We start from the raw sequence: 27,658 nt of genomic DNA, 5'->3' as shown, positions 1-27,658 counted from the left end.
ATATATATATATATATATATATATTTTTTATATATATAATTTGATGTTTCATTCAAATTAACCAATGCAATGACCTATGGTATGTACATGATTCAATTATGTAATTCAATACACTCAGACTTAAAGAGGACATATTAGGCTATATCCGTTTTCCACCTTTTCAAACAGTCCTGTGGTCTAAACAAAACATCTGTGCTGTAACTTGATCAAAATATAACGTGAATCAAGCAGCAGAGAAGGTTTGTGAACCTGTAGAGTCTATGGTAGAGATACCAGGGGAGGGGATTTTATTTTATTTTATTTTTTTATTTTTTTTTACCACAATCCAATTTGTGATGTCACAAACTTAAAAAAAATTTTTTTTACAATACAGTGTATCTTTTCCCAGAGAGGTTGAACTGTAGTGTGAGACAAATGAACACACAGAAAAGAAATCAGTTACAAACGTGATTTTATTGGTTAATAAGTCAGATGTCAAACATCAGCATGGAATAATGAGGAAATTGCCCTGCTAATTAAAAGCTGACTCAACTGATTTTATTGTAAAGTTTTTTCTTCATGGTTGTAGCTTCTAATAAGGATGGTCACGGACGTACTCCATGAGGTGTTTGAGGGCAAGCCAGGTCTCGGTGGCTGTAGGGATGATCTGATTGGCTGGCAGGATGAAACCATAGCGACCAGTGTCCCTCAGCTCAAAGGCATAGGAGTACTTGATGCCCATGTTGTAAGACCAGTCAATGCTGCCGCCGCTGGCTTGGTCTGTGAGGAAGAGGACATGATAAAGTAGTACATGTACTTTTGGAGCTTTTTGTGAACAATAACTCAATGTTTTACTCTTTCAGTGAGTAGTAGAAATGCTGACGATAACTCTTTGAATCCTTTTAAAGGAATAGTGATAACAAAAAAAAAAAACCACCCAACTCATCAGTGCCCCCTGGTGGACAACCTATGTTTTGGATTTCTAAATTGGCTCCTCAAGTCTTTGATGCATCTAATCATGTCTGATGTGATATTTATAATTCCACCTACTGTATAGGCATACACATACATATCTACAAACAGATGCCCCTTATTATCTGTTTAATTGATTAAACAGACTGATTACCCAAATGAAAGCTTAGTACTGATTAGTACTGATACTATTATTCAAGAGGAGTTGAAATAAATACATCCTCTGAAAAACGTCCATTTCATCGCTCACTGCTTTTTCAGGAATGAAATGCATATGACTAAACTGTTTATAAAAAAGCCTGTCCCACATAATTATCAAATTAAGCTTACACCTTTCAGAAGAATAAACACAACAACAGATAAATCATTCACATTTATAATGAGTTTTGCGAAGCATTTTTAAAAAAAACAAAGGGGAACTACTGGTTTTTAATTAATCGCTTAATTCCATTATTTAATCTCAATAATTGAATAAACCTGGAACTTCACATTTCAGCGGTTTGTTGTGAGTTTATATAAATTGTATTTGTGTTGTTGTGGAGAAAGCAAAGACGGGAAATCGGTTACTCACAGATGATGTTGCAGATGCTTCCAACCTTGTATCTGGTGCCATAGAGGGAGGTGAGTTTCTGCACTGCTGCTCTGCCTACAGCATCCTATAGGGAACAGAGACACAAAGGTACAAAAATAGCGTGGTGAGGTACAGTTAACAGATGAAACTGCTGCAGAGAGTCAGTAAAAGGGTTGCAGAGAACACCTTCTCAGATTTCTCCTTGAGTATATATTTTGAGTAAAGAGGCCAAAGGACTTCTTTTAACCTTCATATATTAGCATCTTTACCTCAAAGATAACTTGACCAATCTCTGTATCATATACCTCTTTGTTAAGAAAAAGAAAGGACAGGATATTGACAAGATCAAGTTATATTCTCGTCATTTTTGTTCGGAAATAACAGTTTGAGCATCGCTTTGTGCAAAAAACACAACTTGGCTTAAAGGGGGCGTAAAGTCACATGAGATCAGACAACATTAAAAAGTTATTATATACTAGCTATAATAACAGTTTTTAACAGTACTGCCAGGGAATTGTAAATGTAGTAAATGATCATTTGAATAGACAAACTACTTCAAATAGACTAGAAATTGTTATCCAATATTGTACAGTTTAGGTGAATAAAGTTCTCAAAGGTTGTGGCTTGACTTGACTGTCTGGTATGAGAATTACTTTTCAATTACGGGGTCAACAGCAAGGTGTCTGATTTAATTTGCCCTTTGCCCTTTCCATAAATGACCATTTTCCTTTTCCCTTCCTTACCAGCTCAGACGCATGAGGCACATTCCCGCAGCTGTATCCGTAGGGGTACATGAGCAGCTGGGAGTAGGCGTGGACGGAGATGAAGGACTTGAAGTTTCCGTGGCTCTTGATCAGGTTCACCACGTTCTTCACCTCGATCTCAGAGTGAGCTGAGGGGCCGTGGTAAGAGTCAGAGCAGGGGTTCCTGCTGGCTCCGGGGCCTGGAGGACCATGATTAAAAGATAAACATGCTTGAGACACAATGAACATCATAACAATGTGCATACCGGTACCTAAGAACTGAGTTGTTCAAAAATCCTTCTTAAAGAATGACAGGACAGATGGATGTTGCAGGTCATTCCTTGCTCCCTTGTTTTACATCAAGGTAGTTTGCTTGTGTAGGTACAAACAGTAAACGTTCAGGCTAAGGGTGTGTGCTTCTGTTGGCGATAATGGAGGGCCACATTGAATGTTGTGTTTACAAGCTACAACAAAGAGAGGATGCATTTGTCTTTTCTTTACTGACCACCAAAGCCTGCGTCCCAGTTCCTGTTAGGATCAACTCCCCGGCACGTGGAGCCTGAGTTCATGGAGCGGGTCTTACGCCACATACGGTTCTGAACACATCACACACGCAGTCAGTCATGAATCAGGGACAATGTGAATACTGTTACTAATATTTCAACAGACGTTTGATGACCATGTTTTACTGTCATCTCTGAAAAAGGTTTTTTCTTCTACATAACTGGTCTCAAATGTGAACATATGGACACAGAAAATAAGCGCTAAGATCCAGCATGTTGCATTCAGTGGCAGTGACGCACGTTGGAGTGGGTGTAGGCGTAGCCGTCGGGGTTGGCCAGCAGCAGCATGTAGATGTCCATGGTGTTCAGGAGAGAGGTCAGGGAGGCATCAGTGCCATAGTCAGTGGCGATCTGAGCAGGAAAACAAAAAATTACATTCATATCTTCATAGCATTTCACACAAATAGAACGTGGTTATTTGAAGTATGAAACTTTTATGGGGATTTTTTTTATTTTTAAGTATATTTACAAAGCTAAAAGATCCAAAGGTTAATTTCATTTGCTATTAATCTACTGATTTGGTTTTAGCAACTCAAATCTTCTTGTTATGATAATTTTATTTTTTTTCATGAGTCCAAACCAGAAATCAGAGAAAATCTTATACCAGAGATAGATGAAAGATGATACAGATGTTCGAACAGTAATCCAGTTTAACCCTGTTGACATGCATTACCTTGTTAGCGGTCCACACTCCGGTAGCCTGAGACACCCACTCTCTGGCGTGGATCCCCGTGTCGATCCAGATGGCGGGACGCTTGTTTCCACCAGTGCTGAACTAATCACAACGAGGAGCGGTGACTGCTCAGTTTACAATACACACATCCAGTAAAGGCAGCTACAAACACATGAACTGTAGGTCTATGAGTTGTGTGTCCTACCTTGAGCACATACATGGGCCTGTTCTCATAAGATTTACCGATGTCCTGCATCGAGACCAGGTCAGGGTACTGAGCCACCAGAGTTTCCATCCAACTGTAGATCTGTGTTAATGACACAACAAACAATACAGATATATATATAATAATATATAATATAATTATAATATATCTAAATAATAATAATAACAGATGTAAGATGAGTTGAAGTTAAGTGTTTGTGGGTTGTAGCCCATGAACATCTCGGTATTTAAGTGGGTCATGAGTGAATCGTGTGTTTGTGTAAAAAGCCTACAGTCTCCAGGCGATGATAGGCTCCAAAGTTGAAGCTCTTGGTGCTGCGCTCGTTCATCTCCTTCTCCTGCATCTCAGCCTTCTCATCATCCAGAAGTTCCTAAAGGTGACGTACACAAAAAAAGGCTCAGATTTAGTATTGTGGAGTTAATGTGTAAGTTAAGAAATGACTGAATGTGGAGGATTATGTACCTGGAGGTTGTTGATAAGGACAGAGTAGTGAATGTCGTGGGAATCGAGGAACTGCGTCACAGCGGCCAGACTGGAGAGGGGCACACGGATGTCGACGGGGAGATCAGTGGAGACCGGGTCAAGCCAGAAGTCCACCTGGGATCAGACAGGTGATTAAAACACAAAGAAAGCTCAGTTCTGAAATGCAGAGGCAGAATATAATTTCTAAAATAATTTGTAAATGTTGTATTTCTGTTTCAGTGGCTCCTACTAAAATTTATGAACTGACATTTTTCCACACTTCTGTATCTTCTTCTGTATAAATAAAACCCATGTTAAATATCACAGAGATTCAAAAAGTCAAAGCCTGTGCCAAGAGTTTAAATCATTTTACAATGTCCTTGATTATTCCAATCAGAGTTTATTAACTTAAACATTGAAGGTAATTGTCACCATCCCAGTGAAATAAGAAGAAAGGTTCATCACTGCATTATTATTTTGTGTATAAGATAGTGCAGAAAAAGAAACAGGAGCCGATCCTCGGAGAGTTTCTGACTTCCTGATAAGTGCTGATGACTCTGTTAACCTTCAGCCCACACACTCTCTCAGGGCGGTTTGTCCAGCCTCAAACTCATTTACCTTTTGCACTTCTTGGGACTTTGTGAGAAACTTTTTAGCACAAGCAGCTGAGAAAAGTTAGATAACGTAGGTGTTTGTAACAGTGTGTGTGTGTGTGTGTGTGTGTGTGTGTGTGTGTGTACCTCCCACTCCTCCTGAGTCTCCAGAGCCTGCAGGAGCTGGATCTGCTCCTCGGTCTCAGCATTGGCCCTGATGACCTGATCCCTGGAAGAAATTCATTTCAGTTTATGAAAACTATTATTAACATTTTAGAGTTAGTACTTGCTGCTCTTACTTGCAGGAGTATTTGCTTACAGATATGGCAAGCAATCAATCGCACAGAACTGCGATCCCCGGGACCTCTGACTCCCACTCTTCTCTTTTTAACCCCCTCTAATGAAGAATTCATCTGTCTTCTCAGCTCGGTTAGTTATTTGATATGCTGAACAAATGAGGCACCTAAGGGGAGAAAATTCACCCTTCGTCTTTTCAAACTTTAATATAATAACTTGGCGTGTGCTTTCTCTTTCTCAGCTAAAAGGCAGAGAGAGCTGGAGGCTCTCAAAGTGTTGATTACCCTAACCCTTTATTTTGGTTGGATTCTTAAGAGTTTCCTCCAGGTGTCAGGCTGCCACACGCAGGCAGCACTGATTCAAATGTTCAAATCAGTGTCTTTATAAATATGTGTCTCTCCTATTCTGAGACAAAGTTAGTATTAATAATAACTCACCCAATAAAGACCCTCTCATTAGCGTTGGCCGCAGCCACGAGCACCAACAGCAGCCAGAAGCCTCTCATCTCGTCTGTATATCCCGACTGCTTCAGGACCATGAAGTGAGTCACGTCTCAGTTTTTCTAGTATCCTCATATCACCAGGCGACAGGTGGACTGTTCCCATGCAGGGAGTTACCTCACTCAGCTAAGAAACACGCAGTTCTCCTGCATGAGAAATAAAGTTATTTTGAGAGACGAAGTTGCTGATAAAGCTGATTTGTGGTTTTCTGTTCAGAGCTCAGCTGCAGATAGCGACACTTTCCCTGGATCTGAACCTTCAGTGGACAGCAGCTACAATAAGAGGGATCTGTCAGAGACGTATCATTGACAACTACTGTGAAGGGTCTTCATGTTAAGGACACTTTTATGAAAAGCTCAAAGTGTTTTGTTTTTTTAGCTGAAAGTAAAATATTCATAATGTTTAATAGTGTTAAAATATGAGTTGATGTGTTTGGTAAATGCTCTACTTCCCTAAAAATAGTTTGTGTGTCATGATTCTGTACAGCTTTTGAGCCTTTCGAGCCAAAGTGATCAATATGTGAGTCAGAGCAGCTGTTCCTTTGCAAATGGTCTAATTTTTAAGTTTCGAACTGTCATAGTAAAAACTATGTAGCATAAATAGACACAGAATGATTACAAAAGTCATCACAGCTGCATGTGTGTCCAGTAAAAGTGAATTGGTTATCAGCTTCCAAAAACAACAAATCTATAAATTTGAAAACTGTTAATGGTGTGATTTAAAAATCACCCATCACAAACCTGAGCTTCAACGTCTTCTTTCTGCGTTACTATTGTGTCCATTTAAAGTTCAACTTAACTCGGTACTAAACTTTAAAGTAAGCTTCAGTCTTTTCCTGAATCCTTGCTTTGATTCCTCGTCGTCTCTTTGCCATTTAGTTTGCCCGGCTCTTCTCGGCTCCATTCACGTCAGCCCTCTGGACTGAACTCTCATTAGGAGAAACTAAAGGCTCCTTTGATCCATTCACATCAGACTTTGTTTTAGCAGTCTTTTCCTTCTCTTTATTAAGACTGGACAAAAACACATTAACAGAAAAGAGAAAGAAACATCATTTTCAGTCCATGTGTTGCCTCTCCTCAGATTCATGGGAGTGAGAGTCAGATCATTTTGCCCATCCCTGTTAGACGTTAATAAGGCCCTTATAGTCTGAACTAAAACCCAGTGGCCAAAACCTTCAGAAGAACCTGACACTGTTATAGCAGCAGATCAATGTCAAAGATTTGTAAACTCACATGGGTGTAACGTTCAAGTGTCCAAGGAGTGTAACACTTGCATGTGAACACAGCAGCCAGTAGATGGCAGTTTGGCACTATGAATCATACTGAAGCAGACTATACAGCCATAGTAAACTCTAATTATGGCTCTGTTGAGTGACATCAGATTAAGCAGGCTGGAATTACCCTGAATCCTTAATTATTTATCACACAGTGAGGGTTTTTTTTGTCGTGATGAGTGTCACTTTTATAATGGGTGTGTATGAGTGAGTGGGGAGCTACTTACAAAAGCCGTTTCTACAGAGCATACCCAAGACTTGGAGGGCTCTGGAGCTTTTTTAAGGGGCTAAAAAGTAGGCTATATAGCCCATTGCTGTCTGCTTTTATAACCAGGGTCTTAAAACCTGTAGAGATCAGATTATAAAGTCTACTGAGGGGTAAAAAAATGAACCCTATTTTGCATACTGAGCTTACTGGTGTACAGTGCTGAAACTGAAGGCAACTCAATCCTCGTACTTTTGTAAATATTTAAAGCATTGTATGGTAACAAATCACATCAAAATACTCAAAGTTATCTTGGCCTACAAAACATTATCTTACCCCCGAAGCCCCTGTACGTCCAGAGGATGCTTCTCCTGGAGCTGTGAACGTTTTGGTTTTTATCCAGACTCTGCGTCCTGGTGGGAAACCCAATAAATATCTCCAAAACTCTTAAGAGCCTGGGGAGAGTTCCTGTGGTGGAAACAGAAATAAAACTACACATTATATTACCAGCAGTGAATATATTAGAGCATCAACAGAAAATGTATTATTTATAGGCAACTATTGAGTCGGGTATGTACTGCAAGACTGTTTTTAGGAATCCCAAGGCGACTCTATCTGCTTTTGGCCTCTGTTGTTCGGAGTAGCTGAAGAGGAGAGGCGTACAGACACAGCAGAACCAATTTTGAGACGTCGTTTTAAAGTGGGAGAGTAGACACAACCGAGCAAATATTGTAAGTGACCAATGAACGACACATCCATAATTTAAGTCTCATCTTATTTCCATATAATAAGAAGAAACTTGTACTAACAAAAAGTGATAACAATTGTATTATGAACCCGGAATCGTGATTTGTATGATATATTATTCAGATAGTAGATCAACTATTTTAAGTCATTTTATCAGAAAGATAACCAACATTTGCTGAGTCAGCCTCACAAATGTGAGCTGCTAATCTTTGGGTTTTAAACCAATCAAGGTGTTTTGGCGATGGCCTCTTGAGAATGAACACGTCTTTTCACTATGAAGCAATCAGAACTAGAAAGATAAGTGGAGTTGTTAGATGCAGCCACATACATGACTACACATCACTACATTAAAAATACACCTGAAAAGGGGTTGTTTTTCTTTCTACATTACACACAACACAGACAGTAAACTACAATTTAACATATATATTATAGTCTGTCATGTATTTCTTGTGATATATTTCTAATCCAAGTCTTCTATTGCTTGATAATGTAATAAAGTGTAAAGTAATAAAGCCTGATCTGAAACCCCCTCTCGGCGTTTCCCCTGATGTTGCAACACAGTCATATTTCATTACTGTTAGCTGAGGATTTGGGGTTTTGTGTTACGTTATTCATCCAGAAATCCACCGATTGACACATGCTCTCTGCTCCCATCAGCTGCTGTGACACCCCGCCAAACTCTCCCTCCTCTCAGAATTAATAAAAAGCGGTTTTAACGTGTCACTTCCCTTCCTTTTCACTCCCAAACAATCCCACGAGACAACGCGGGAGGGGAGGGCAGAGGGAGGGAGTGTTGAGGCTTGAATCGAAGTGGGAGGCTACAGGGCTCATGGGAGTCAAGCTGGGGCTTTCCGTCTTTCTCAATGTGGAAATTATTTATTGCTATTCCTGCTGTGTGTCTGAAAGTTTAATGTCCCCATAAAAAGTGGCTTTACATGCAAATGTGGGTGTAGTGTGTGTGTTTTCGCCCTCTTTTCTCCCCTGTCGTTTGCTTCTAAAAGCTATACGAACAAGGCAACCCGGACCAGCTTTTTCCACACGACTTCCTCTGCTACACTATAAATAGATCCATTTACATTGCATTTCATGGCTGAGCTCTCTCTCTCAATATTTCAGAGGGCCACCAGTAAATTGACCATTAATCATTTATTGCTCACTTGTTCATCTCATTTTGCACAAAAGATATACTTAGATATTACAGAGCATTTTACAAAAAAAAAAAAAAAAAATCCCTCTTTTGATGTGTATTTTAGGATATTTTGAGTTTATAAAAACCACTGTCAGAGAGAAGAGATGACTTTGCATTCATTTAACATGTGTAAAATGTTTGGTCACTTGAGCACCTTGTGATTTGTCCTTGTGTCCAGGCTGGCGGTCAGGTGACAGAGGCAAGGGACAATCATTCTCCTGTGAATATCTTTTGTGACTTGAAATCTTTCCTCTGATTGGATTACGCTCTTCAATATCCGCCTTTTACAACTGAGTGCTGTTATTTAATTGTACGGTGCATCAATTCTCTCTCATCCTGCATGGTTTATAACAGCATAACTTTCAACAGCGCCTGTGAACAAGACAGGGGGACAGTGAAAAAATGTCAATTTCCCTGCTGGCTTGTGAAAAAGTAGAGACAGACCTCTGAATTAAAATGCATCGTGACACGCTGCTGAACTTTCTCATCTATTTTGCCCACTATCCCTGCCTCCTGTAATGAATACTAAATAACTTGTTGATGATAATGAGGATAGAAAGATCTGCTCTGTGTTTCTCTGGGGCTGACACAGAATTTAGATTATTTAGATCCCTGGATAAAATCAGAAGTTCACTGCTAAATAATAACCTTTATTAGACTGTTAAATAAGTAAAATACACCATGAAAAGCTGCATTTGCACCTTAATATAATGTTGCACGTGATCGTGTTTCAAATAAGTTTGTTGTATAGGGAACAAACTGAATCCTACTGCGCATATACCAGAAGCTTGAGCAAGTGTTACAGCTAATATCTCGAAAACATACAAAGAGCAACGTTGGCATTGCTATTGATATACATGTCAGCTTCATTGGCTTCATTTCATTATTTCCATTATTGGAAATAATGGGAGTTTCATAGGTTATGTGGTTCAGATGAGATCATTAAATATCTTTTACGTGAGGTCATTTTTCAAGTTCAAACAACACCTTATCTGTGAAAGCAGTTATCATTCCACCAACTTGACAGTAAAGCAAAACATAACGTTTACGAGCTGTCATGATAGGGAGGTAATGCTAGCTACCAAACAGTAATGTTAGCTTAGTGGTGCTATTGTTATCCAAAAGTGAAGTCAGCCAGCAATGTTAGCTTACAAACAGTAGCATAAGCAGGATGGTGGTAAATGTTATCTATAACTGATAGATAGATAGCAAGCAAATAGAACTAATTGGCTAGCTAGTGGTAATGCTCTTCAGAAAGTGTTAGCTAGCGAAAGGTTATGTCAGCTAGCCAGAGTTGCTGCTTGTCAACAGGTATGCAGGCAACTCTATGGGGCCCCAGGCCAGTAGGGGCCTTACTCTCAATGCCCTGTTAAATGTTGCATGCATTATTGCTGTGAAATTAATAATGGATGCTGGTTGGAAGGGCCCCCAATGAATGTTTGCCTTGGGCCCCAACAGACCCTAGAAGCGCCCCTGTAGCAAGCAGAACAAAATGTTGGAAAGCTGTTGGTAATGTTCCCTAACAGTATTGTTAGCTAGCAGGTTAATGTTTGAAGATAATGTTAGCTAGCCAGTATGTTAGCCTACACACAGCAATGTTTGCATGCTAGTGGTAATTCAACAGCAGTATAAGCCAGCTAATGTTTCGTTAAGGACTACAAACGTTATCTTTTTTTGATAGGCCTACAGTGCCTTGGATATTGGGGAAAGGTTCATGTAGCCCTCATCCTTTCAAATTACACAGATTTTGTTGAGGGAGGGAAAACCAATTTGAATGTTATGTAAATTAAGCAGTCAGAGGATAAATGGCTAAATATTTAACAAATCAACAAACCTCTCTTGGATGTAAACATCAGAGGACTGTTTTTGTCATTATGCAGTTTAGTTGACAGTGTATCCCATCCACATTGACATTGTTAAACATATGCATCCAGGCGTTTACATTGATCTGTGTAATGGTTATGTAAGCTCTGAAACAGTCACATCTCTTCACTATGATCTACAGTCTTGTCACATTTACATTCTCCCTTTTGGCTGATTGAGGCTTCATGTAGCCGTGTGTCTGTGAGACATCTTGGACGCAGAGACTGGAGAGGCTCTGCTGACCTGTTTATCCCAATATGAAAACGTGCAGTGACTTTTATCTTTCCCAAGGCGCATAGTTTAAGGCTGAATATCAGCATTTTTTCCTCTTGAATCTTGCGTTTTCTTGCATACTCAAGTTGACATGAGTCCCCAAAGAATAAGTCATTACCTTTTCTTACCTGTCAACAATGTGAGCTAACAATGAGCCTCTTACCCATTTCATCCTGTCAAGATTGCATCACTTTAAGTCTTTTTTGTCACAAAAACAGCCAAACCACTTCCCCAATAGCTCTTTCTTATGAGAGAAGATTTCTTCCTCTAAATCGGATGATGGAATACTTCCCTTTGGGTCTGACTCTGTGTTACAGTATTGCATCATGCCTTGAGATCTGTTTATTATGTAATGGTCTAAAAAAAGACCAAAACAGCCCAGGAAGGCCTCAGCATGTGTAAAAATAGAAAGGCAGGCACAAAATGATCCAGTTATATTTAGCAACACTACCCCATCCAGTTCTAAGAATAGCTGCAGAGATGTTTCATATTCACCCTAAGACTATGCCTCGTTCGTGCCAGAACGTTATTTCCCTGTACTTTCTGAGTGGAGTGGACAGACGCTGCCTCCTCTAGAGTCTGTCTGTGTTTGTGAGCTGGCTGAGGGCTTTTTGAGGTGCATGTCATCAAAATTTTACACACTATTCCTGATTCCATTACTCATCAGCAACTATTTCAGCATGCAGGCATCTCTAAGTTGATGAGCTTATTAAGGGGAAGCAAGGGAAATAAAAACGATCATTAACGGCAGCTCGGAGACTTGAGGAGCTCCCCACATTGGCTCAAGAGATATTAGATTCATGCTGAGCTTGTTCAAATCTGCTTTATTGCTTTGCAGTCTCAAGGCTCGATGCAGGGGGTTCCCCAAGTGAGAGGAGCTCACGTGTGACCCCCTGAGAGGAGAATTTTAACTTTTTTTGTCCGATAACATGAAACAGAGTCTGATGGAGCTGTGTAAAAAATAACTGGATCGGGTTTATTCAAAGCTACAACTATGAAACACATTTTCTGCTACTGAGTTTAGGAGTAATGTTGGTTGTTTTTCCTTTTGCGTGTAATAACGAGCGAATAAACATGAACACACACGTAGGCCGAAATACACACTCATGCCCAAACAGGATCCTATGAACATGCATTAATAAAGAGGTCTCAGAGTGAGGGGGCTGCCCACAGCGAGCACTCCAGAGCAGTTTTGGAGCTCGGTGTCTTTCTCAAGGGCACCGCGGCAGTGCTCAGGAAGTGGACTGGCACCTCTCCAACTACCAGACCAACTTCCAGACTTGCTCCATGCAAGGACTTGAACTGGTGACCCTCCGGTTCCCAACCACACTGTTTGATACTATCATGCAATTCTAATTCGAGGAATCGTTTGACCTGTGGGAAATCTTCCTCTTCCCTTTCATGTTACAAATCAATTTGAAGTCCATGCCTCATATCAGTGTAATGATGATATTGCTAAGACAATTATCTTAATGAAAAAGGAAGCAGCTGGAATGATTTATGCCCAATATTATAAATCAATATACAAAGATGATTAATTTTAAACCAACAGAACCAGTTTATTACTTTTGGTGATTTTACTTCATAAACTGCTGCAATCAAACATGAAGTACCACAGGGATTATTCCTAAGACCTTTTCTAATGACCCACCACATGATGCTCATGCATACAGTATGATCAGCTAAAAAAAAAAAACCCTCCATTACAGTCACCAAAGCTGAAAAACAATTTAGAAAATTCCTGCTGTGATGAAAATTCCTCATTAAAACCTAATCCTGAAACTACAACTTCACTGTTAAACAGTTTTGGTAAAAGATTAGATTATTTTCCAACACTTTTTACAATTTAAATATGGCAAGAGAGCTTGAATTTCCCTCGGGGGCAATAAAGTATCTATCTGTCTGTCTGTCTGTCTGTCTGTCTGTCTGTCTGTCTGTCTATCTATTAATTCTATATTTTGCAGTTCCAGTCTTAATACTGTTCATGCTTTTACTGTTTGACTGTGCGTTTAATTGCTTGGTTGGTTTTATTGCACAGTCATTGCTCTTTTATTTTGTCTGTTTTGTTTTATTCCATATGTTTCACTTTATTGTATAACACTTTGAATTACCCCCCAGGTGTATGAGGCGCTACAGAAATAAAGTTTATCAGCATCATTACTTTTATATTCATTACATCTGAAGTCAACAAGCTTATTGAAAGCTTAAAATGTTCAAATCCAGCAGCAGGAAAACAGACAGAGAAAAAAAAGTAGAAACAGTCATGGCTTCTCGGATGCCCTTTATTACTGATATAATATCGACTAAGAGAGTGAACATCAGCAGAAGCCATTTCTTTTCTTTTAGGAAAATGCCCAAACAGGAATCCTCTACCATTGCCCCCTTTCTTGTCCCGGCAACGCTCGAGTAGACGGAGCTTCCCAAACCTTCATCAAGGTGATCAGCACAACTACCACCAGACGACCCTGTTGCCCAGCCATCACCACCAGACTGTGTCAACCCTCAACCATCGCCTGACACCCAGCCTCCACCACCACCGGACTGTGTCAACCCTCAACCATCGCCTGACACCCAGCCTCCATCACCACCGGACTGTGTCAACCCTCAACCATCACCTGACACCCAGCCTCCATCATCACCAGACTGTGTCAACCCTCAACCATCGCCTGACACCCAGCCTCCACCATCACCAGACTGTGTCAACCCTCAACCATCGCCTGACACCCAGCCTCCATCACCACCGGACTGTGTCAACCCTCAACCATCGCCTGACACCCAGCGTCCACCATCACCAGACTGTGTCAACCTTCAACCATCGCCTGACACCCAGCCTCCACCATCACCAGACTGTGTCAACCCTCAACCATCGCCTGACACCCAGCCTCCACCACCGGACTGAGTCAACCCTCAACCATCGCCTGACACCCAGCCTCCACCACCGGACTGTGTCAACCCTCAACCATCGCCTGACACCCAGCCTCCACCACCACCGGACTGTGTCAACCCTCAACCATCGCCTGACACCCAGCCATCACCACCACCGGACTGTGTCAACCCTCAACCATCGCCTGACACCCAGCCTGTGGTCCGCCTGCGGACTGTGTCGTCCCATCATGCATTGTTTGTCTAACAGTCAGATGAATTTCTAACATGAATGTAATTTTGGTTGTTGACTGCATCTATTCGCACAGTGAGAGCAGAAAGAAATATGTAACCATTCTTTTCCGAAACATTTTTTGCTTTCATTTTATTCAGGATTTGCTGTTTGTCTTCTCGTTTAACTTCAGAGATTTTACATTCACCTTTTAAATGTGCTCATATCTGTTCAGTGTGTATTATTGAAGAGCTCTCATATTTTCCATTAAAGCTTAAAAATAGTGATTGTATTTCTTGAAAGGTTTCTATAATAACATCGCTTAGTCACCATGACATTTCAGCACCTTTTAGTAAAAATTCCTTCTCTCTGCATAGCTTATCTGGTGGGATATAACTTGTACATGCTAAAGCCTTTGCTGTGTGGGATGTTAGGTTTCTGGTTTACAGTGCCAATTACAGTTTCTGATTATAGCTTTAAGTGGGAGGAGACCATAAAAAATATAATAACACAAAATGAAGTTAAAAGTCACCCAAAGATGAAGCAACAGAGTCGACAGCAAAGAGTGCTCATTAAAATCTTGGACAGGGCTCGAGCGAAGACAAGGGGAAAAAGTGTACCGGCTGTAATTAGCACACTGTCACTTGTTACGAAGCAGCCCACGCTCGTACACATGTCAGATCACTTCCCAGCATCATCATCAATCGATTGTTTTTCTGCTATTTTAAAAGCGAGAAACATCTGTGCCTGATAATGAAGCAGAAAAACGCCTGAAATATAATCCTGAAAAAACATTGTTTATCACAAAGAGGGAGGCATAAAACTCACACCCAGAGCTTCTCTTTCTGGCAGGTCAGAAAACGCCTGAATAAAACATGGAACACAAAAACTTTCACGTGATGTTTTTGAGCACAACACATGTTCCTTTTTGACGGTGAAATAAAAAACGGTAGTTTTGATTTGCTGCACCATCGAAGCAGATTGCACCACAATGTTCTATTATTTCCGTCCCAGAAAAGTCTCTTTTTTTTTTTGACGCTCCACGCGGCACTAAATAATGAAGCACTAAAATGTGATCGTTCAAAGACTGTCAGTGTCATCAAATGTAAAAGGTAAAAAGCCTTCAAGCGTTAACTCCACACAGCTCAACGTGAGCGACAAACCGCTCAGTGTATGACAGCATCTGCTTCCAGAGTCTGACTGCTGTTGGCATGTGAAAACCCATTCAAACCCTTTGGATAATACAGATAACACAACACAGTCGAAACACACAGCCTGTTTTTATTACTTCCTGCATCTCTGAAATTTTGGAGATATTGAGTTATCACCAAAAGTCAGGAAACACTCGAAACTGAATCTCATTTCTGAGAGTTCAATAAACAATATTTCACGAAGCGAAGTTCTCTGTGTGGCTGCATGTTATTCAAATCTGCTGATAAATGAAATAAATTAAATATCGAAGTGAGTTGCAAAACTGGGCTCATTGTCGTGCTCATGAAAAAGAAAGACAGTAGGAGGAGCCAAATGCAAATTAAACCAAATTATTGGATTAAAAAAAAAAGCAAAAAGGCAAAAAACAAAGTTTCTTTAGAGAGACGTGAGAAGTTTAACGCATGCATGAAAAACAAAAACTGTGAGACATGTCAAGATCATGGTTGCAACCCGTGTTTGGTCCAATATGCTGTATTTCTCAGGAGAAAAAAAGAACATGTTCAGGAAAATAAAAGTGACTTTCCCTGCACTGGTCAATGACTTCAATGATGTTTCTGATCCTGATTGCAGCCTTAAAGGACACAGACTAAAGATACGCATTATTTAGTTTTGTCAATAAACCCAAAGAAAAGACCAAAACCAAAAAAGGTGGATATAATGAACTCCTTTGTGCCCTAAAGCTCCACTGTTGTTAAGCCACCGTGTTGCACAAAGTGACATGTTCTTTAATTACTGTAAACACAGACAGTCCCCGTACACCGTCCTGCAGCCAGAAGTACTCACTAGAGCACCGGCTGTTTCTGTATCACTATCGCTCTCTGAAAACTAACACTGCACATGGTACTTTAAAGGCCTTAAAAACAAGAACAACAAAAAAAAACAATATAAATACCAGCTGTATTCAAAGATTTCTGTCAAAGGTTGTCACAATTAGCTATATTGGCCAAGTAAGCTTTAAAACAAGGAAGTTGAATTGGTAAACTGTGATTTCTTTGAATAAAGGGATCAAATAAAATATCAACAATATGTACAAGACAAAATAATAGTGCAGTGGTGAGTAATGCAAAAGATGCTCGGTAGTTTGGAGGTAAGAAAAGTCAGAACCTATTATGGATTTATTTTTGACATTTTTTTATGGCTTTAAGTGGCTGTGGAAAATCAGAGAAGACACACACATCCCTATGTGGGAGCTGGAAAAGACACGGAAAGGTAAACAAAACAAAAAAAGCACATAAGATCTGCACCAAAGAGCTCTTGTTTAAAGGATTTATTGACAAGTAAGGTATCGAGCCAACATGGTCGTCTGAGGAAGAACATGTTGGCTGGAAACGTCACTTGGCAGTAAATCATTTCAAAGGGAGCTCCTTGGTTTACAGATCTTGTTACCTTTTATTGACAGTAATTGATTTTTAAAATGCTGAGGCTGAAAGTGACAATGATTTTCTGTTTCCATTAAAGGTGTAATGATGTGAGGTAGGTCTATTCCAGTGTGCTAGCTCAGGTTGAACACATTTCATTAACCTGGTCAACATGAAGAGGGTCATGACATCATGTGTTTGTGCTTAAAAATAGAGTCAGTAGACTTACACTAAAGTAATCACCTCTGGGCCTCCATACACGTTTGGTGGTGTCGGTGTCTGCTGAGGCCCGGTCCTCTGCCTGCTTCTGGAGTTTGGTGTTTGGTGTTTGGTTGACACTGAATATTTCTCTGCAGGAAGCCGGTGTGTCTCTCCCAGCCAAAGACAAGACAGCTCGCAGGGGAGGTTAGGAGTGGACACAATTCAGCAATCAGACGTGACTCAAACCAGCTGATATGACGGGCGTGGAGAGAAGATCAAATACGATCATGCAGCTCGTTCCAAAAGCGAGAGTGAACCTTGTGTTGGTGTTTGACCAAGGATGTGGAGTTGACCGGTATTCTGTTGGACATGTGGATGCCAAACACCGCTACACGGATGGTAGCTTGCAGTAAACATGCACACCACGTCCTACAGTGAGTGTGTGCTTCAGGGGGCAATGAGTCCAGGAGGAAGGGCCCAGTTTGAATGTTGGCTTTACAAGCTGCAACAAACATTTCTACTACCTTTAACAAACTGTCCACTGTGCTGAGGATACACTAAACCCATATTCATCCTTTCATGACAAAACTAATCGGTCTTTTCCATTTGTGAGGTCCCACTAATATCCTTATTATAAGAGGTAGCTGAAAGTGAGACAAACTTTTCTTTCATGCTTTGAATTGATTGAATTCCCCTCAAATCGTTTTCCGTTTCTTTTAGCGTGATTTACTTCAGTGTCAAAAGGCTCAGTGACCCAGATCTCTTGCACTTTTTATGCTTTTTTTTCGCTTTAATCTCGTTAAAGAAAAAAAATCACTGAAGTCTGGTTCTATTGGGAGATCAACATATTTAAAGTGTGTCATTTTTCTAATACCATATTTAAGCAGTCTTATAGCTCCACATTCAACGACTAAAACAACTCTAGAAAAGCATCAAATGTGTTTTCAGTGACAAACCACAAAAACAAACAGTTTGATATGAATATTTATTTAAAGACTTTAACTCTTACAGAAATAGTCATTTTAAATTAATCTTTAGTGGCTTCCATATTTCCTATGAGAACAGTAAAACCTGTGCTGTATCACAATATCACTGATTTGAATACATATCATGTTTGAATGATACTGAGGATAGCCTGTAGTGTAGTCACAAGCATCATGCAGAATCCATGAATCACTCTTTGAAGATCCCAAATGACGACTGATGAAATCAAGATTTGATATGCATGAATTTGAGCAGGTTATCTGTTTCTGTTTAAGATAAAGTACAGATTGTAGGAGCTTTAAACACTGCTGTGTGTGACTACTGAATTCATGTTAAATGATTCTGTTTCTGTGCTTGGATTTAAATCAGCCGAATGTTTTTCTCTTTCCAGATCATTCTCCCATCGCATCGCGCCTCAACCACTGGGTCCGAGGGGAGACTGCTGAATTGAGTCGGATGAGTGGCTGTGCATGATTGTACCAAATAAAAAAAAAGAAATCAGAAAAGAAAAACATACAAGAAGAAAACATCTGAAGGCATTGCACAATTCCAAGATTGATCAGTGAGATTTTTAAGGCAAAAACGTTGTCTAAAATACTCTGAAACAACACGTAAAGATGTCATATTACAATTAGTTTTTAAAACCCCACAGGTGCATCTCTGTTAGAAAACTACACATGCAAACTGAATGCATGCTATAAAAACATCAGGATAAAACAGGATATTCATCACGAGCATTCGTTTAAACCACTTTGTTAATAATATAAGGTACAGTAAACAACTTTGATGTTGTATGTGTGAGAATAATGTGGGCGTTCATATGGCCGGGCATGCTGACACGGTACCGCCTTGGCAGAGTGACATGGATGCATGGATGAGCGGTGGGAGGCAGCGAGGTGTGAGCCTACTTCATTAAAGCTCATATGGCGGACTGCAACGCAAAGTTTTGTTGTTTGTTTTTCTTTGCCTTGCAGTCTCCTACACAATAAATGCTTTTGATTGTCACTCGTACTCTGACACAGCCTCAGAGGAACAGTGAATTCACACGTTCGAGCCGCACGTGACAAACACATAAGCCCAACTGCACTCGGCTTCTATGCAAACAAGCTCTCGTTTTCTGCTCCTGAGGGCAAATCCATGCAGGCGGCAGAAGAGCTCCATATACAGTCATATCTGTCCTCTGTATACAGCAGAGAACAACGAGGAAGTCAGGTAGTTGTATTATGCAGCCTTTATGATATATAGCATATCTTAGCCTGTCAAGCTTTGGACCGCTCCACATTTTTAATCTGTGGAGTCTGCAATTCTTTATTTTTTCGTTTAAAGCAACAATACGTAGGAATTTGGTAAAGTGTGATTTGGCGCCCTCCGAAGGTCTCTGCGTGCAACTGAACTGAACCATCAAACTGCGCACGAGTAAAACACTGATTCTGACTCGCTCACTCTCTTTTTCTTATCTTAACTTCATCAGTGCTCTTCCCCTCTTCGCCTCAGACACAGAATCAAACAGTACAGAGACGAGCTTTCTGGCTTCTTCTCAAAACTGAAGGCTTGAGTGAGAACGAGCGCCATAAAACTGTTCTGACTTCTCGCACAATGTCTTCAACCTGGTGCCAAAGTTACATAGTGTCGTCAACAGATGATCGGGCCGCTCTGTGGACAGGACAGAGGCTCCAGTCTCCCTGTTAGAAAAATTATTTTAACGATAAATAGACGACTATTTCAAGGTGATAAAATGACATATTGTTGCTTTAAATAGCCTGGGGTTGTGCCGTCTTATCCTAACCATTCCCAAAATAAAATCAGGAGCAATTTATTTTGATTTCTACATCATGAAACATCAACAGGTAACTTTTCAACTGTTTGCTTGAGCCGTGGGTTTTGAAAGGTTTTTTTTGGACTTGTTGGACTTTGTGTGAGGACTAAAATCCTGGCAGGCTGAGCAAAAATAATTGAGGGGGCGGAGCTTAACAAACTCTTTTCATAACCAATGTTCATAATTATCTGATCAAGGAATACAGTATTTGAATTTCAGAAAATGCTAGCCATCGCCCAACGATGGTGTGCTCTAAGTTCGGGGGACACTGATCTAAACGTAAAGTAACCTGAATCGCGGTTTTCACGTACAGAGGCCATCGTCTTTGTCGCAGTGACTGTGGGTTCAAATCTGACCTCTGCCCTTTGCTGCATGCCGTCCCCCACTCTCTCCTCCCAACACTTCCTGTCTCTCTTCAGCTGTTCTAACAAATAAAGGCAAAAAGGCCATAAATAAATCATTCTCATTAATAATGGTCTCTTCACATTTTTGAGTAGTTTCACTATTTTCTGATGGATCACTTCACTTAGTAAAACATATCGGCCTCATGTGTGATAATCAAGATGAACACCTCTACTAACATGTCCTACACATTTTGACCAGTCAGAAATGTGATTTGAATGTGATAATGATTTTTGTGGTTATCACTTTTTAAATCATCCAGATGTGGAGACATTGTGGATGTTCACTTGACAGGAAATGTTAAGAAACCTTTAAAAAGGCGCTTAATGCCCGATGATCACCTCATCACTGAAAACACTGAGAAAACAAGCGAAGGACCTCCTTCACACAGCTGTCACCTTGTTATGTAAGTGTCATGCATGTTTCATATACAAATACATGTACTGGATGTACAGTATATAAGAGAGTGTGGGTGTAAGATGAAGTTGACATCGTGTTGTGATAAATAAATGAAAGGCCCTGCCTTGTGTTTCAGGAGGAGAGTGTCAGAGTCCTGGCAGTTTGCTGCAAAGTCAACTCTCTGGAAAACATACGTACACATGTTATATACACAATATGTACACGAAAAAGAAAAAAAAAAACCCTGTTCCTGCCTGATCTGGTCTTATCTGGTTCAGGCTAGTGTTGCTCCAGTCTAATTCCATACTAAAGACCAGTGCTACATTGTGCAATTCAACATCCCCCGTCGTCCCACTGCACGGAGTCCTGCAATGACACGACAACACAGAAGGAGTACAAAAACCTATCAGACCAGCTGTCCCCACACTGAGGGACCCTATTCAGTCAGACTGAAAGATAACCAGCTTCTCTGGAGTGAGTCTCAGTCAACAATGACATGCTACACTTTCATTTAAATCCAATTTGGCAGAAATGTTGCTACGGAGTGAACTTGCTCACCAGGTCTACTTTTAAACATCTTGCACACATGAAACAACATTATTATTTAAACCATTCGCGTATACAAAAATACAGGCCTGTCGTTCATGATTTAAATATGAATAACTGATGTATAAACATGAATAAGGCCTGTTAGTCATGATTTAAATATGATTACAGGCCTCAGTATAAAATGTTACAGTTATATCAGCAGTTAAGAAGCAGCATTACAGACACAGTATATTTACCATTACACAAAAAAAGGCAAACATTTTGTACAGTGTATAAATATCTCAGAAAATATCTCACAAGCAGTTTATAAGTAGACGTTTGAACGAAGCATCATTAGCCGAGAAGTATGTGATAACTTTGAGGCGCAGGTTTAGAAGAAGAAGAAAAAAACGTCGTAAACCTTTATTTGTGTGGATCGTGTGTTTCGTGACTGAATAGGGCCCAAAGAGTACAGATGGGATCTACAGTTTGCACAGATACAGAGTTAAATGTTGAAACGCTGTTCTTCACACATTTACATGAGTCATAAAGGGGCCTCTGGGTGCGGTGGCTGGAGCTTTTGTGCTTTGCCTAAAGTCATAAATCTTACACATAACTGGGCAAAACTGCAGGGTTGCTTTGGAGTTTCAACCCTCGGAAACCTGGCTAAAAGTGACAGTGCAGTTACCTGTTTAAAGTATTTCCCCAAAGAACACTGCCCAGAATAACTCAGTCTTTTAAGATCAAATACGGACCATGACAAGGCTCTGCAGTGTTTGTAGTTTGCTTTAGTTATTCTGGCATCGCAGCAGATACAATGGATTCAGATGGTGACCCAATTACAAGACCAAATAATTCAGCGAAGTCTATAAAAAGCACACATAATATTTGTTTATGGATGGACAGTTTTAATTAGCTTCTACTAGCAAAGAGCGCTTTTTTTTTTTTGCTATACTGGGAGCATGTGTTTTTTTGATGACAGGGTAAAGAGGATCGATATTAAAATAATCAACATTAACATGTAGGAGTTTTCACACTTGCAGAAAACTCCTGAAAAACTCCTGATATTTCCATAAGGAGCTGTGTGTATAAATAAAAAAAAAAAGCAACATTTTTCACTCGGACTTCTCCTGATAGACCCCGAGTGTTTTTTTCCCACAGTCCGAGTGAGCTGATGTGAGAACGCTGCAGGATATAACAGGAGAATTCAGCTCGAGCCAATGGGAGGGGGCGGTGGCGTTTGTATGCTGTGACCGGAGGCAGCGCATTGACTGTCCGCCCACAACCGCTGCGATCTCCACGTACGTAATCAAACGGCTGCTTTACGTTTTCTGTTCCTCCTCTATCTTGTTCTCTGCTCTTTTGATGATATTGTGATTCTGTTAAACTACTCGTAGCGTTGATATCCAGTCAAGGCAAATATTCTCACTCTGCGTCCACTACTCCGTCACGTCTTACCCTGCCGTCTGACAGGGATAGTCTCCAGCTGTGAGGAGAATATGTGAACAGCCAGGTCAGGAGAATAATCCGGAGCAGTCTACCTGAAATTATCTATACATTATATTTGCACCAATAAGCTCTTAACTTCAAACACACTTCACCACCATTTGTTTTACTTCCACTTGCAGTTCAACAAACTCAGCTAAAGTCACTATTCGGCTGTGGTTTGGACGGATTTTAACGACAATCTTGCAAGAAAAAAACAAACTAAAAACTGCCATTGAATGAAGGTTTGACTGCTTCTCAACCAAACAGACATCTGTCTCTTAAGTATCAAAAATCTGTCAGATTCAAACTAATAAAAGAAAGACGTCCAGATGCCACTCGCTGATGAAAACAGGATTATTGAGACCACAGTTTCTCAGGGCCTTTTTTACTTTTTCACACTTTGAACCCGGCCTTTGAGGATCTGCCTGGACTTATTATGAGGGTTTGTTTTTTTCCAAGTAGGGGAAACAATAAATGATGAAAACAACCTTTTTGAATTTCTTTTAAAAAGTGACATTTCCACAAGAATCCATTGCAACTTTTGTATCCTCCAGAAGTTTAACTTCTACTAATGCAGAGCCTGTACATTTAGCATTATTTATTGCAATCAGAAGCATTCTGGTTTTTCTTTTGTTGGGTAGTATTGAATAACCTTAAAAAGGCATTTTATGTGTACAGGAAATAAAACAGCCAATGTTGCAGGCGAAAGAGCTTATTGGCCAAAAACTGTATATAAATATATATATATATATATATATATATATATATATATATATATATATACACACACCAGTTAGCTTCCAGATGTATTTTAGCCTTTCATGAGTCTATAACATTTATGCATTTAAATGCAAATATCCAAATGTAGGAATTAGCCAAGGTCCTTCTGTTCTTGTGCACCGGGACATGAAAGAGCCAAGTCTTGGCCAATGTATTTGTTGTGCCTGCTCTACACCTCCTACGACTACATCTCTAAAATATAGGTCATTATTCCCAAAGGGCTAAATTGCCAACAGAAGATAGAGAAATAATTCTGAGGTTGTAACTGTGCAGAAAAGCTGCTGTCATCCCAAAAGTAGCAACCTCCATCCTTTTCAAGCCAACAGGTGGGGATTATTTGAAAGGAAAACTGAGTTTTTCTGGTGACATGTTCCTTCAAGTCGATGATTAGCTACATGCTACTTAACCTTTAGGGCCTACTGATTATTACTACCATTGATTTTATAGTTACAATGCTGTTGGACCAAACAAAAAGACGTGTTCACAGTCACTTCTCTAATCCATTTGGGCAACTGTTCAAAACAAACTGGTCTGTTGGTGAGCTGTTTTCTGTGCACATATTCACAGTGTGTTGCTAACACGGAGAAGTGTGAGTCACCTGATGTGAAAGCTACCAAAGTGCCATGATTCTCATCCTACAGTTTGCCAGATATTTCATGAAAACTTAAGTGAGAAAAAGGTAAAAACTGTGAACTCAACGCACACAGAAACGCCAACACATTGTTATTGAAACGTTTTGGCACTATCAAACCAAGTGAGAGGTAGAGAGACGTTAAACAAAACAAAGAAATGCTTCTGAAGTACGATGTTAAGTCACAAAAAAAAACAAAATAAACAAGACGCTAACACACAGTCAGGTTCGGTTGTGAGATGTGTGTTTTTGACGCCTGGGCTTGGAGATCCACGTTTCCAGAACCCACCGTGTCTGTGAACGTTATCCGACAAAAAACAAAAAACAAAAAAAAAAATAGAGTAAGGCTGGTTCGAGTCCCTGCTGCATTTCATTTGACCAGACTCCCAGGGAGCACAGCTACCTGAGGAGTCAAGGCAGGTGGACGGAGCAGAAATTGGGAAGATTTCAGGTTGTAGGTGATTGGTTGGCTTGTAATGGGACATGGCAGTGGTGTCGATGTTGATGTGGGAGGGACAAAGCCCTGAGTGCAAGACAACAGTGCATGCTTCTTTTAAACTAGCACATGCTCCATTTATTTAAAAAAAAACAAAAAACAAAACACTCTGTAATGAAGAACGTGGCATCACGGCCTAAATGTTTGTTTTTTTGTACAAAGTCACAACTTCCAGTTTCTGCAGCCGAAAAATAGGAATCTGAAAGGTTTTCACATTGATTGGTATAAATGTCCTCCTGAAAAAAACTCCCACTCTAGTCCTCGATTTGTAAACATTTATATATTGAGAGATGATATTGTGAGGAAGTGGAAAGAGAAATCGAAAAGAGATGAACAGTGTTTGAAAACAGGGGCTCCAAAGCTTGGACCCTGACAGTCTGAAAGCTGCGAGTGATCTCAGTCTCAGTCCTGTTCTGTCTTTCTGGCACACCAGAATCCTCCTCCTTCAAAAACCTACAAGAAATGTCCCTTGGAAGAGTCCCACTCTGGGTTTTCCGCATCACGATCACAGCTCATGGCAAACCGAACCCCCACAGTGCAGCATGAGAGAGCTGGCGAGGTCCGCTGTGTGCTCAAAAGCTTCCAGTGAAGAGCAGGAAGAAGAAGCAGAAAGAGGAGAGGACAGACCAGAGGAGTCAGCCGGCCGGCGCTGAAGAGGCACCTGGGACTTTAGATCCGGCTCACCCGCCTGGCAAGGAGTGGGTGGAGAGCGGGTGGAGGGCAGGTGGTGTAAGGGGGCGGCAGGGGACCGGGTTTGATCCCTCTGGTTCTCATGTAGGAAAGGAACTGGTCTGGGATTTCTGCGAGCACTTCCTTCGCCAGGCGAGCCATGCTGAGGATGTGGTTTCCTCGCCGGTCGATGTAGTCTCTGAAAGGAACAAACTGTGGAGAGGAGAGGGGGGAGGAAAACCCATTGGCTGTCACATCATCCCTTGAATATGACAGACTATAAGTAAAAAGAAATGTGAGATTTAACAATGAAGGAAAAAAAAAAAAGTAAGAGAACCAAAAGTCAAAAGAATCAATTAAAAAAAATATTTCAGTTTCACTTGGGGGCTCAAAAAATTCAAAATTCAACAAATCCCTTCATAGATTTAAAGAAGGGAGGAGAGGGGTGTGAAGGGGGATAGAAGATGAAATGAGGAGAGGGAACAAGAGAAGAGAGGAGAGGAAACAAGGAGGAAAAGTAGGAGAGGACGAGAGAGGGAACAAGGAGAGATGAAACGGGTTGGAAGAGGGAAAAGATGTGAGGCAAGAAGGATAGAGGAGAGGAAGAGGAGAATATAAGACGGGAGGAAACAGAGAAATGAGAAGACAGAAGAGGAAGGAAGAGAAAAGGAGATGAAAGAAGAGAAATGAGCGGCAGAAGAGGAGGAAAAGTAGAGTTGGGTCAAACGAAGGAGGGGAAGGAGGGAGTGGGGGTGTTAAAAGGAGACGGGAAAAGAGAAGGAGAAAACACAAAGAAAGGAAGGAAGGATGGCGGAAACATGGATAAAAGAGAAGAAGGTGAAATGAGAAAAGAGACAGGTCGTGTTGATTGTTGAATAATCAGGTTAGAGAACGCAAAGGACACAAAAACGCGAGGTGGACGTAGTTTAGAGGTGTGAGACAGCGAAGAGGAGACAAAAAGGAGAGAAAAATGGCACAGTGAGGAAGAAGAGCAGAGGGTCAAGCACCGCGACCTTTCCCCATTAATCATAAATCCCACATTCCTCTGGGGACGTCCTGCTGAGCAGCCAGTCACATCGCCAGTCAGCCATGTCTCTACCTGAACTATGTCCCTCTCCGCGTATCGTCCTTGGGAAGAGATCCTCTCCTCGTCCCCGTCCAGCTCGATCATTTCTGTGTGGGGGGGGGGAGAGAGAACACACATCAGTCACACCCTGTCAGGAGACTCAAACCGCCATGTCAGAGCCGAGCCGAACAAACACGACACGCGGCTCGTCTGCTTTTAATCTGCTGGAGCCATTAGCATGCCACTGGGTTACATTCCCTCTGAGTGTTGGTAATGCCAAACGTGGCATGAGTACACAGAATTTGCGTCGCTGAGCGTGAAGCCATCGGGCTCTAAGTGGCGCACAAGCGTGCACGTGGGCGAGAGAACATGCGAGAATGTGTGTAAGAGCCAGCGATGTGCAGCACGGGGACGTCATGCAAACCGTCGTGCACCCTGGCTTCATAAGCGTGATAATCCCTGAATCCTGTTGACTGTGCAGGCTAATTGCTCATCTTCAGTGAGTTGTTGTTGTTTTTTTTCGTTGTTTTTTTTGCAGAGGACTGCTCCGAGAATTGTAAACATGACAACAAAAGGCGAGAGGTGGAAAGTAGGGCCATCATTCATTATAAGACTAACGCTGAAAACAAAACAAAAAAAACCACCACATCTGGCCTTACAAATGAGGAATTTCACATCCACTTAACCTCAGATTCAGAAGGAGGAGGAGGAGGAGGAGGAGGAGAGGGGAAGAATTAAGAAGGAGGAGGATGGAGGAGGTTGAAGAAAAGAAGGGTTGATCCATGTGGGAGGCGAGATAGGAAGGAGAATGAAGGCGAAGGATTACTGCATGCAAATAGACACACAACACAAAAGCATGCACAGGCACACGAAGGATCTGCTCCCATCCTTACCGTCAAATTCCGCTGGTCCAACCCCAACTATTATAATTGACATGGGCAGAGACGCCGCCTGTGAAGGGTGGAGGGGAAGCAGATGCATCAAAAGGTGGAGAAGAAGCAGCGCTCGCACTTTCCCCCCATTTTGCTATCTTAAACGCAGCAGGCTGACAGGAAAAAAATCCCCCCCCCTGCAAATGACTGCACTGTGCTCTAACAGTGCACAGAAGGGAAGCTCAATGACAAAATTCGACACCATTGTTAAGACAGACGGGGTTTATTCATTCACTTCCATCTGCCTTCCCCCAGCCGCTTTAATAAAGCCTCTCGTCCGTCCAGCTCGGGAGTTTTGTAATTTCATGCATCTACAACTTTGTCTAAATCTCTCAGAGCTTGGCAGCTTAAAAACGACTCCCATTTACATCTTCGTCCGTCTGCTCTGAGCTGCGGCTGAACTGCTGCCCCGCTCCGCAATATACTTTATTAAATCTCAGCCGCCCTCGTACAGTTAAAGTGATGAATGA

General features: G+C 41.0%; 2 protein-coding genes across 2 annotated transcripts in view; both read right to left on the bottom strand.

The window, feature by feature from the left end:
• Positions 1 to 33: 33 nt before the first annotated feature.
• On the bottom strand, positions 34 to 9,369 carry cpa4 (carboxypeptidase A4). Its single transcript, XM_079346977.1, has 12 exons — positions 9,151 to 9,369; positions 5,517 to 5,725; positions 4,930 to 5,011; positions 4,190 to 4,324; positions 3,999 to 4,097; positions 3,707 to 3,808; positions 3,502 to 3,603; positions 3,069 to 3,179; positions 2,771 to 2,861; positions 2,266 to 2,465; positions 1,523 to 1,607; positions 34 to 759 (listed from the first exon to the last, which is right to left on the bottom strand). The coding sequence occupies exons 2-12, from the start codon at positions 5,615 to 5,617 to the stop codon at positions 572 to 574; spliced, it is 1,296 nt and encodes a 431-aa protein (XP_079203103.1). The 5' UTR covers positions 5,618 to 5,725; positions 9,151 to 9,369; the 3' UTR covers positions 34 to 571.
• Positions 9,370 to 23,374: 14,005 nt separating this feature from the next.
• LOC306825971 (copine-8-like) overlaps positions 23,375 to 27,658 on the bottom strand; it is a 76,629-nt gene continuing 72,345 nt past the window's right edge. Inside the window, exons 18-20 of the mRNA XM_079346972.1 lie at positions 27,150 to 27,207; positions 26,290 to 26,363; positions 23,375 to 25,403 (exon numbers count right to left, since the gene is read on the bottom strand). Of these exons, the coding sequence (XP_079203098.1) occupies positions 25,191 to 25,403; positions 26,290 to 26,363; positions 27,150 to 27,207 (345 nt within the window). The 3' untranslated portion in view covers positions 23,375 to 25,190. The remainder of the gene's footprint in view (positions 25,404 to 26,289; positions 26,364 to 27,149; positions 27,208 to 27,658) is intronic.

Source organism: Symphodus melops, assembly GCF_947650265.1.
Source record: "Symphodus melops genome assembly, chromosome: 6".
In the NCBI taxonomy this organism is placed as follows: domain Eukaryota; kingdom Metazoa; phylum Chordata; class Actinopteri; order Labriformes; family Labridae; genus Symphodus; species Symphodus melops.
The sequence above is the reverse complement of the archived record's forward strand: the minus strand, read 5'-3'. Positions and strand labels throughout refer to the sequence as shown.

Excerpts from the sequence above, each read along its gene's own strand:
- cpa4 (XM_079346977.1), bottom strand. The coding sequence starts at position 5,617 with ATGGTCCTGAAGCAGTCGGGATATACAGACGAGATGAGAGGCTTCTGG. Across the intron at positions 3,809-3,998 it reads CCTATCATCGCCTGGAGACT|ATCTACAGTTGGATGGAAAC; the intron begins GTAGGCTTTTTA and ends TCATTAACACAG. Across the intron at positions 760-1,522 it reads AAGCATCTGCAACATCATCT|ACCAAGCCAGCGGCGGCAGC; the intron begins GTGAGTAACCGA and ends TCTTCCTCACAG.